This window comes from Lepisma saccharinum, chromosome 7, assembly GCF_977018435.1.
Source record: "Lepisma saccharinum chromosome 7, izLepSacc3.1, whole genome shotgun sequence".
Taxonomy (NCBI): Eukaryota; Metazoa; Arthropoda; class Insecta; order Zygentoma; family Lepismatidae; genus Lepisma; species Lepisma saccharinum.
Window position 1 is genome coordinate 75,907,757 of NC_139235.1, and position 12,204 is coordinate 75,919,960.

Sequence of the window (12,204 nt, forward strand, 5' to 3'; positions counted from 1 at the left end):
AATAGGTTACACTTACTTGAAAAAGTAAATGAGTTGCAATTAATTATTTAAAAAAAGGAACTAGTTAAAGTTAGTTATTTCACAAATTAATTGTGTTACAGTTACTTAGTTCAAAAAATAAATATACCAGCATTGAGGCTTTTGCGAGTGACGTCATCTTCTTGCTTCAGTTCTATTTTGCAAGATAACTGCAATCGTATGGGTGAACGGGTAGAGAACTGTACAGCATTGATATAATGATCGTTCAGGAAAGGAAAGCCACAAAAATGGAAACAAAAGATAATCGTCATGTCGCCAGCGTGTAATAGGCAGGTAAATTCCCATTGTGTTCTCGGTTGCCTGGGAAACATAGAACGGGCTTCGGATCGGGTCATGCCAAGTGGTGTAACATAACCGCGGTCGATCTGTTTATGACATACACACTTATCGTAACGTGGAAACAAAAATCGTTTACTTTCCTGCATGTATCATTTGAGCTTTTTAACACTCGTATAAATTCGGGACTGCCACGAAATTTGGTTAACGATCAAATTATCCGATATCCGTTTCGGATGCAATTGATAATCCGGATATTAATCCGTGTATGCAGATTATTATTAACTTTTTTTCAAGTTCAGTAAGTTATTCTGGTGAGAATAGTTTCTGAAATTAGAGAAAATCATTACCAAACAAATGTTCGAGATTAGCCTTATACAAATGATACTTGAAAAGAAGCAAACAAAAGTAATAAATATTGAAATTAGTAATACAGAGATCTGTTCTATAAGAAAAATGTAAACATTTAAAGCATATGCCGAGAACTCGTAAACGGATAAACGGACAGATTGGAGGACGGATTTGTTTAGACAGAAATACGAACATGACGAATTATAGAATATGCGGAGAGCCCGTAAAAACGGATGACCGATAAAACTGTCGTGATAATGCGCACAATCGGATATTTCATATCATGATATTTAAAATCGGGATAGAAAATTATCCGATATCGGGATAAAGTTTTATCCGGATTTGCCCATCCTTATCATAACCTCCTCTCCGCTCGTTCGTCTTCTCCATTGGCAGTAGAATAGAATAGGACATCCAACATTGATTTCGAGATGTTTGAAAAGATTATCTTCGCTGTAATTTTTAAGTTTTGTGATTCAACTATCTGGTTAGTTGCAACATCAACTTAATTTTTACCATCCTTTATAGTTCCCATTAGAACCACCCTTACCATTACCTTTGACCTTCCTCAGGTCTTTTACCATTAGACATTCCCAAGGTTATTCTGAGAGCGGGTTACTTTCTGAAATAAGTTGCTTCTCTAAAATACGTAACTCTCACTACAAAATATTTTGAAATTAAAAAATGTAATCAGATTCCTTATATGAAAACTAAATTTAACTAGTTACTTTCTGAAATAAGTAGCTGTAACTAGTTATTCTTAAACAAGTAAGTGTAACTAATTAAATTACTTTTGAAAAATTAAGTAATTACAGTTATTTATTTTAAAACATAACCAGGTTACAATTATTTACTTAAATAACTAGTTACAGTTACTTATTTCAAAAACTAATGGAGTTACAGTCATTTCACAAGTAACTAGTTAAGTTAGTTATTTCAAGAAAGTAACTGGGTTACAGTTACTTATTTCAAAAGTAATTGAGTTGTAATTAATTATTTTAAAATTTATTGACACACAGTTTATCATTTCAAAAGCAAGCCAGTTACTTTTTGAAATAGGGAACTAGTTACTTTGGGGGGTTCAAAATTATTCCGATGTATATCTTTGAAATAATAATAATAACCCGTGGGGACCAGGGCCTACCAACCGACTGCCGACCTCACTCCCACATGGCTCAGCAGAGGTGGGCAATCATCCAACCAGTTACGGGGTGTTGTGTGGTCAGCACGACGAACCCCGAGTAGTTGCTATGCGTTTTCCATGACCGGGTCACGCTACTCTCCAATTTCCTCACGATGGTGGGTGGCCACCGGTTCCATACGCTGGCCGAAATCCCTCGAGGAAAGTTCTTACCCTTTCCCCACCCAGGAGACTCTAACCAGCGCGCATTCCGTAGCCCAAGCCCAAAGCTTGAAGCCTTAGTTCGACAGCACGGCTACTTTTCAAATAATAATACTAATTATTAGAGACCGGATGTTTAGGCACTAAAAACATATAAAATAGGCAGGCAAATAAGCACTTATAATTTTCAAAATAGGCAGTAAAATAGGCATTAAAATACAAATAGGCAATAAAAAGGCAATGAAATTTAACTCAAAATAATGAAGATAGACATACAAAAAGAAATAGGTGTTTAAATAATATAGAAACATAACTGTACATTTATTTATAGTTGCTTAAAATAAGCCAGGAGCTCATCATTAGCGACAGGAGTCCAATATTGTACTTAAAAAATCACTGCAAACAGGAGTCACGTCAGCCCAAAATTTTCCATTGTATAATGGCTACACACAATAGTCTGACAAAATAAATTGTTGGCTACTTCCAACCAGTACGCAAATTATTTAAATATACACTTTATCACTGCACACAGGGTTATTTCAGTTAAAAAATTTGCGCTATATATTCCACACAGCAGTTCGAACTAAGAAACTGCTTAAATTCATTTCAAGTTTGTACTGTATGGTTTGGCAGTCTCTAAATAAGAAGCACTAATTGTGGTTGCACATCACACCAAGGTATTTCTTCAGGTGATCAACCGACAAGTTATGTCTGCAATCAGACAACACATTTTTTATAATTGAAAAAGATCTCTCAACCTCCACAGATCACAGATGTTACCGAAGCATACTTAAAGCACGCGAGAACACGTGGATCTAACTCAGTTTGTATATTTTCACCTTTCAGAACTTGTTGAATTGCCCTTAATTTGTCCAAGTCCTTATTAGCTGCAATAACTCGCTAATTGTTATTTTTAAATTTCTTGGAAGCATCGGAAACTAATCCTGGGAACAGGAAATTGTATGAACAGAGGTCAGTCATGTCCCAATTTTAAAGAAAATGCCTAAAATAGGCAATATCTGGCATTTATGAAATAATATAGGCAATATCGTATGAAATAGGCAAAATAGGCAAAATTAAATTGCCTTTAAATGAAGCTAATCCCTTCCCCCTGGCCTTCGCAACATTCGTTTTCATCATATCTCTAACAGGAAAGAATAGGCATTTTGCCTAACATCCGGTCTCTACTAATTATAAATCGCGAAAAATTAGGTTTCGTTGTAAATTTCTTTTGTATTGCAATTTCCTTTATATCGCTTATTTCAATCGTAATATTTCCGCTTCATCCTACAGATGGAGCTGAAATGGAATGTTATATAAACTGTTCACAATTCTGTATTGGGATAAAACACCCTTAAACTTCAAACCCATTCAGATAATATGATTTTTGATTGATTTATGTAGTTTATTTAACGTCGCATTTCTGCTATATTTGATTAAATCCGACGATGGGAATAAATGGTGATAAGATAAAATAGATGAATGGGCAATCGACGCATGTACGACGCAACACGAGCCCAATAGAGGACGATACTGATTGGGAGTCCCACCACCTATCGGGTATAACGAAAACTAATTTGATTTTGCCCTGAGTACAAAGCATTGTCACACATTTCAAGTTTTTGTAGAGAACGTGCGCTGATCTCGCATGGAACAATTTTCGATCCGCATTTTAGATGCTTCTATAGCATCTGAGTTACAGGAAAATGTGGTCAGAAATAAAATCATGATCACACGTATAACACAGCTCTACGACGCCAGGGGCTTGGGTGTTCTTTGTGAGTGTCCCTTCATCAATTTCAGCATATCATCACTCACCCTCATCTTCGCGATTAGCCAAAATCGGCAGGAAAGCGAAGTAAAATAAACCAAATCAGAATCAGAAATGTATGTGTGTGTGTGTGTGTGTGTGTGTGTGTGTAGGTATATTGAGTATTGAAATAATAACCATAGGCGTATATATTTGTATGACAATTATAACCTGTTCAAAAAAAGACCCCACCCCAAACATTTACCTATGCACGACTCTAGACAATACAACAGGGATTCTGACATTCTTTTTCTCTCGCTCATACATATCGCACATCATGTCACTCAAATTCTTCTTGATTTAATTATTCTACCCATGTCTTTAACAATTAGCAAATGTGTCATAAATTTGTTAAACGAAGAAAAACTGTTCTACTACTACATGGATAACGTTTTGCAATTGGAAGATGTTTCTCAATTATGAGACATCATTATCCAACTTTATTTCACATTCTTTGAATACCGCTTCACCTAACTCGAAACCCTTTTATGTCTTAAACAGCCTTGGATGAGATGTTTGCATGTTCGGAAAGGTATTTAAGGCTTCAGCGCGAGTGTTGAGTCAGCTAAGCGATTTGCAATTAATTATTTGCACAGTTTTGCACAATGGGAATGAAATGGCCTTGCTAGAATCATAATTCATCATCTGCTTGTTATTTCAAAAAGGATTGAAATGGTGTCTGTCCTCTTCTCAACGAACAAACAATCCTCTTCCTCTCAAAGTACTTCTATGAAAACAAAATGGGGCAAGCTGTGTGAATATTGACAGAGCATTCTTCCAAACCAATACAAGCTTTCCAGTGTTGTTTTTTCCAACTGACACAGAAGGTTTGGCATATAGAACAATCCTTGTTATTGCTCTTGTCTTGTTTTCCCCTGTCTTATCTTACGGTTGACCTTCATTGGCGGGGAAACAATAAAAGAAAAGGACATTCATTGTCTGTCTTGTCTTTTTCTCGTTGGCCGCTCCTATTCATGGCAAAGAAAAATGCAATGCCCTTTTGTAAGAGCTATCGTGAGGCTTGTCAATGTAAACTTCTTATCTAATTTGCATCAAACCAGTTTGTCTTTACCTCAGATAGCATTGTTCTCGTCGTTATTGTTACCGTAATACAGTTAAGTTAGCACAGTTTATTGCATAATCGAGAACTAATTGCGACAAGACTTAGTTTTCCACAATGCTTTCTTTTGTCCTGCAGGCTCGCAACGGTACGCCTATCGGCATCTTGTTTCATAAAGTGAGAATCGTTTGTAGCCAGAAAATAAATATATACAAACCTGCCAACATTTTTCAGTAGCTCTTATTTGAATCTGAATTGATGTTTTAAGTCCACTTTATGTACATAGGTTAATCGAGATGGATCTATAGTTTAAAGTGGATCCGAACCACTGTGCTATGTGCCTCCACCAGATATCGAACCCGGGAACCCTTGATTACAAGTCGACGACGCAGTAGCTCTTATGATTCATTTGGAATTACTCTCACCATAACGGAACCTTTCTATCTGGGACAAAAAAAGCACTGCCACTACTTTAGTAATAGTTGTTCTAGTGAGAGTACTAAAAGTACCATCTGGTCACCACGTCGACACCATGTGTCCCCCCCCCACTTCTGGAACTATGAAAATTTTTATTGTGAACCTATAAAACATACAAAAATAACATTGACGATTTTTCAGATTTTGCATAAATAAATGGGTTGTTTATTGAGAGACACATGCTCTATAAGTCTGCAGTCTGTAATATTGATACAAGGCTACGAGACGTCCCCATTTAATCGGGACAGAATATTTTCCAACTGCAATCGTGATGGGACATTGGCCCGGTTTTTTGGTTAACTCACATTCAGACATGTTCTTCATTGTAAGAATCACTGCCACTGGCGTACGCAGAGGACGGGGGGGGGGGCGGTGGCAGAAATGGCTACAGTCACTCCGAAAGTTTTAGGAAATAAAAAAAATAAAATGAAAACAGTAATGGACTCGGGACAATATTTAAAATGGCTCCGGTTAACCATTGTTGTGTTTGTAAAACTTTTAAGACGAAGGTTTAAAATGGTAATTGGAGCTCATACCTCATGAAAAATATCAATAACGAAATTGATTCACGGCGATGCTATGATCCAAGCAAATATTTAATCTAACTCTTTTAAGTAAAGGTCAGATTTATGGCACTGATTCCGCGTTCACATTCAGCTGTAGGGTCTTCCCGATGGCGCAGTGGTAGCGTCGTCGCCTTGCAATCAAAGGGTCCCGGGTTCGATACCCGGTGGAGGCAAACACTGGTTCGGATCCCACTTTAAACTCTAGGCCCGGTCCCGATTAGCCTTACTGTGCTTAAAGTGGACTTAAAAACACCAAATCAATCAATCAATCAACATTCAGCTGTAGATATTGGTAACATTTCAATTGAATTCGCATAATCCTTGAGTGAGGTGGAAATGTGTTTTGGATTTTCTTAGTACAACCTTAGTGACAATGAAGTTCGACCAGTCACAAATATAGGAGTGCGTTGTGAAAGAAGGAGAACACATGCATATGCTGAACATATTTTATTCAGCAGGCTACGTGGAACAAAGAAAAACATAAATTTCCGCTGCAACGCAGCAATGTATGGTGTCCACACAAAATAAAACATTTTCGTCCATCTACACGTGACATTGAAGTTCGAACACTGTTAGAGGGGATCCTGTTTACCATGGTGTGACGCCGCCCCGTCGGCGAATAACTGTGGCAATGTGTCGGGGCATGCTGCGGACGAGTCGTTCAAGGTATTCCACATCGATGCGGTGCCATTCCTCCTGCAGGCAGGCGATAAGAGCAGCCACTGTCGTGGGTCCCCTCTGTTGCACACGTCGCTTAAGAACACGCCACACATTCTCAATGGGCGAGAGGTCGGGACTCGATGGTGGCCATGGCAGAGTTCGCACGTGATGGCGAGTCAACCATTCTCTTGTCAGCCGCGCTGTATGAGGCCTGGCATTGTCGTATTGAAAGATGAGACGCCGCCTGTGGAACAGGTGCCTTCGCACTGTGGGAAGATGCCGCTCCAGTATGCGTGTATAGGCGTGTGCATTCACAATGCCCTCACAGACGTGTAGTGGGCCAACCCCAGATGCCGTCATGCATCCCCATACCATCACTGACGCAGGTTTCTGTACCCGACGTGCATAACATTTTGCTTCATTCTGTTCCTCCTTCCGACAAATGACTGTTTTCCGTATTTTCCCGTACACAACATTGAAACTGGATTCGTCCGTCCACAAAACCCTGTTCCACTGCCGAAATGTCCATCCCCGGTACATTCGTGCCCACCGTAGTCGATTGCCTTTGTTCAACATGGAAAGGAAGGGTTTACGTTTCCCCTTGTACACTCGGTAACCGCATCGCTGTAGGTAACGGCGAATGGTTGTGGTTGACACTTCAATGTGGAAGCGTTCTCGAGTCCACAGTCGTAATTCGGCCACAGAAACATGATTGTTGGTCTGGATATAGCGCCTAAATATCCGTAGGTCACGCACGCTCAGCAGGCATTTTTGACCGGGTGCCTTACCTGGCTCTGCAGTACCCGTATTTTGGTGGTGTTTGATGATGCAGTGGACGGTTGACTTGGGTAAGTTCAGTTGGCGCCCTATTTCCCGTTCACTGAGTCCATCCCGTTGCAACTCCACCACTCTTTTCCTCACGGTGTTGTCAATAGGTTTGCCCCTGGCCATGGTGATGATGCACTGCGGTTCCTCGGTGCACAGCACGCGCTTATATACGGCGGACTCCCTTATCGTGTCCGTGACGTCATGCTTCCGTCGAATGCGCCACTATCTGTAATTTGCCGTATGGGTCTGGTGCCTGGTCGAAGTTCAATGTCACGCGTATAGTTCCCCGTTTTCGTTCTTTACGTGACCTTGGGTGCAACATGCTGGGATCACGATTCTTGCCTGCTCACACGCCTCCTCTTACACACATGCTTCACTTCTGCGGGTCACCCATTCCACCTCCTATGCCTCTGTGCATTTAATCACGTATTCCTTTCTGGTCGAACTTCATTGTCACCAAGGTTGTATATGCGAAAATATTTAAGTAGTGACGCATATATGCTTTCGCTTACATTAAAGTTCACCTGACACGTCTCCATAAAACACACGTCATCTAAATAGCACGTGTGCGAGAAGAAACCTAAGTCTTCAAATCGGCTATTCAAATTGTCCACCTAAGATTTTAAAAAATGTTTTCAACTCCTGGGCCACCGTCCTTCTACACGGTGAATCAATTGTTTTTAATGTTTCAAGAGTAGTTTGCTTTCTAAAAATGAAGGATTTAGGATTTGCAAAAAAAGATAATAGTACTTTCAGTGCTTGAAATATAGCAAACAAGTTCCATCATAATAAACTACTTTGTCAAATGTTCCCACTAGTCATCTTGACTTATTTATTTAAGACACAACAAAAAACTACAGATTTCAACAAGCACTCGAACAGGATTAAACGACGAAGCGACTCAACATGCGTCAAAAACACAACCCAGTTTTAGTATTCCATACAAAAGTACTTGTGAAATGCCAGAAGTCTGAAAAAATACCAAATACATAGCATCTAAAAGGCATCTAAAAGAGAGAGCCAGGGGCGCCAACTTTTCAAAAAACTTGAATTATAAGTTCACAAAAAATCACATATTAATGGGTGGATTCGGGCCCCACAGGCCCATATAAATTGGCGCCACTGTATACAGTCGCCATACATTGCGTAACAAATTTTTTGTGTGTATCTATGGTGCGGTAAACTTAATTTAATTCAACTTGAATATCATACGTACGATATAGTTTACTAGTGGGTTTAAAATAATGATCCCTGGTTGAGTTAAGTCATTCATAACCAGAGATTTGATGATTGAAAACAGGAGGGATTTATGTTATCCCCCTTCAAATCGCAAATCGCACCCTGCATTAAAATGAATAGGTGCATGTTTGTTCGCTGCTTGCAAATGATAAACTTCTGATTTTCCGTTCCATCACATTAGAAATGAGCCCAAAACGAGGTCTAGAGCTTGTAATGTTTCGGAATTGCCTGTTTTTTATTTAAAATAACCATAAATTCTAAAAAATAAAGAAATGAAATGTATTTATGTAAAAAAAAAAAACAACAGGAAATCAGTAGGTGCTCTTCTAAAATGGAATTTTCAGTGCCTTAACATTATACCTGCACTGCATATACATATACATACATATATATATATATATATACACACATATATACACAAGTTCTAACCCACAAGTTTTTGTTTACTGTTGCTGCAGAACTGAGCATTAATAAGTTACTGCAAAATATGTCACTTCAGCACACTAAAGGACGAACGTGCAAGATCTTGCAGTCGACTTGAAGTTTCGTGTGGCTCGCTGAACTCTGAATGAGTTGAAATTTCGCGATCTTGGCTGTTAATGAAATATACGGGTATCATCTTTTTTTCCAATTGTGGCTCCCCCATCCTCTCTCTCATAAAATCCTTGGTATGAACCATATGGATTTTGGTACATAACTGTAATCTCGTTTCTTCTCTTTCAGGACCGCGTGTACGAAATGACAACGAGGAACCTCGTGAAGGACGTTCTCCAGGGATACAACGCCACGGTCTTCGCCTACGGGGCCACGGGGGCAGGGAAGACCTACACGATGGTTGGGACCCCTCAGCAGCCGGGGATCATGGTCAGGGCCCTCAACGACCTCTTCCGGGCTGTCAAGAAATCCAACGATGGAAGCCAGTACAAGGTAGGTACACTGCAAAAAATAAAGGTGTAGAAACTCACCTTTTGGGGTGGGTTTCGCTTGTCACAAATAGACGTCCCCAAGAGGAGGAAATATACTCACCATAGTGGGGAGAGTTTGAAACTTGCTACGTCCCGTAGCGATGCACTTCACAAGTACACTTACCTTGTAAGCTCAGCAGAACATGATATGGACATCTCCGGGTTCGGGCTGAGATATTATGTTCCTTCCCCTTTGATCCACTGGTGAAGTTCCGTGACGGCCTGGTGGATGTTCTCCTATTCCTGCTCTGAACTAAGTATTCATTCATTCATTCATTGTTTCTGCCTAATTGGCAGATTTTTCACTGAAATCTCCAGCTTTCCCTATTCTCTGCCTTACGCTTCGTAATAGCATACGACCCAGTTAATTTAATATCATCCATAGGCTGATATCTCTTTCTTCCACGGACTTTTCCTCCTTCAACCATTCCCTCCAAGGCATCTCTTAGAAGGCAGTTCCTTCTTAGACAGTGTCCTAACCAGTTTCTTTTCCTCTTCTTGATGGTCGCCAGTATAGTTCTTTTTTCACCAACTCTTTTCAGTACGGCTTCGTTTCTTACCTTGTCCGTCCATTTTACACGCTCCATTTTTCGCCATGTCCACATTTCAAAAGCTTCGAGTCGTTTCTCTTCATTTCTTCTCAACGTCCAGGTTTCTGCACCATATAGTGCTACACTCCACACAAAACATTTCACTAATCTCTTCCTTAGACCTATGTAAATGGGTGCACCAAAAACATTTTTTCTTCTATTGAAAGCTTGTTTTGCTATTGCGATTCTCATTTTCGCTTCTTGTTTGCAGCTCATGTCACTGCTTATAGTGCATCCGAGGTACTTGAAGCTATCCACTTGCTGGATTCTTTCACTGTTTGCTCTCACATTAATATTCCTTGGTTTCCATCCTATAACCATTGCCTTTGTCTTCTATACATTTATCTTCATCCCATATTGCTCACAGCTGCTGTTTAACTCTTCTAACATACTATTTATGGTTATTTCATCCTCAGCGAATAATGCCATGTCATCAGCAAATCTTATGCAGTTTATTCTTCTTCCTCCAAATTTGACACCTCCTGTGCCCTGGAAACAAGTTTTCACTATATCTTCTAAATAGATATTAAACAAAGTAGGCGATAGGCAGCATCCTTGTCGTACTCCTCTTCCAATTTCACAGCCTTCTGTCATTTCGTCCCCTGTTCTCACTTTAACTCGTTGATTCATGTATAAGTTGCTTAGAAGTCTTCTCTCTTTCCAATCTACACGAATTTTCTTCAGAATTTCTGAAAGTGTAACCCAATTCACTCTATCAAAGGCTTTCTCCAGGTCTACAAATACTACAAACACCTCCTTCCCTTTCTCTAAATATCTTTCTCCAATGGTCCTCAGTAAACCAATTGCATCCCTTGTACTTCTTCCTTTCCTGAAACCAAACTGTCCTTCCTCTAACTCGCCACTGACCTTCGAGTATAGGCGTCTGTTCAAAATTCTTAGAAGAACTTTTGCCGAGTTAGATATCAAGCTGATTGTCCTGTACTCAGAACATTTTCTGGCATTGCTTTTCTTCTGCAGAGGTACCAAAACAGTCTCCGTGAAATCTTGTGGCCAATCCCCTTTCTCATAGATTTCATTGCATAAGTGCAGTATTTCTCTTTTTCCATCTCCCAGGCATTTGATAAGTTCAACAGGAATTTCATCAGTGCCCGTTGCTTTCCCATTCCTCATTTCTTTGAGTGCTTGCTCAAATTCTTCATTCAGGATATAGTATCCTTTCTCATAATCAGGCTGTCTGTCATTTTCTACATTCAGACTGTCTGGGCGATTCTCTTTCTGGTAGAGCGCTTCAACGTATTTTCCCCACACATTCGATATTCATTTTTTGTCTGTGATTTCACATCCTTCCTCGTCTTCTATCATCCACATTGTTTTCCATTTCTTCTTTTGGAAGCCCAAGCAGTTTACTTCACGATACATCAAGTCATACCTTCCTCTTTTTCCAGTTTTTCAATTTCTTCACATTTTTGTTTCATCCATTGTTATTTTGCCCTGTCAGTTTCTCTTCTTAGCTGGTTATTCAGTATCCTGTAATTATGTCTTCCCTCTTCTGTATTTACATTCTTCCATTTTCTCCGTTCCTCAATTTTTTCCAGAATACGTTCAGTAATCCATGGTTTCTTTACACTTTTACTTTCCCTGTAGCCTATTGTTTCATCCACTGCCTTCTGTAAGCAGCTTTTTATTCCATCCCACATCTCATCCTTATTGTTACAACTAGCTTTAAACTTAGTATAGTTTCCTTGGAAATGTTCTGCAAATTTTTGTCTTTTTTCTTCTTCCCTTAGCTTCTCTAAGTGGGTTTTCTTGCTCACCTGGTTTTGTGTTATCTTCTTCAATGTAAGATTGATTTCTCCTATTAGCAAGATGTGGTCTGAATTAATGTCAGCTCCTGGCAATGTCTTCGCATTTTTCAAACAATTTCGAAATCTTTCTTGTACCAGTATGTAATCTATCTGGTATATTTTGCAATCTCTTTGACATGTCCAGGTGTATCTTCTTCTCTTATGTTGCTGGAACAGTGTGTTTCCAACAATTAGA

General features: G+C 39.5%; 1 protein-coding gene across 3 annotated transcripts in view; it reads left to right on the top strand.

Annotated features, from left to right (window-relative positions):
* The window catches only part of LOC145990268 (kinesin-like protein KIF19), a 94,490-nt gene that overhangs the window by 21,403 nt on the left and 60,883 nt on the right, over window positions 1-12,204 (top strand). For all 3 annotated transcript variants that reach the window (XM_083125947.1, XM_083125948.1, XM_083125949.1), the window contains exon 4: window positions 9,372-9,575. In XM_083125947.1, the coding sequence (XP_082982073.1) occupies window positions 9,372-9,575 (204 nt within the window). The remainder of the gene's footprint in view (window positions 1-9,371; window positions 9,576-12,204) is intronic.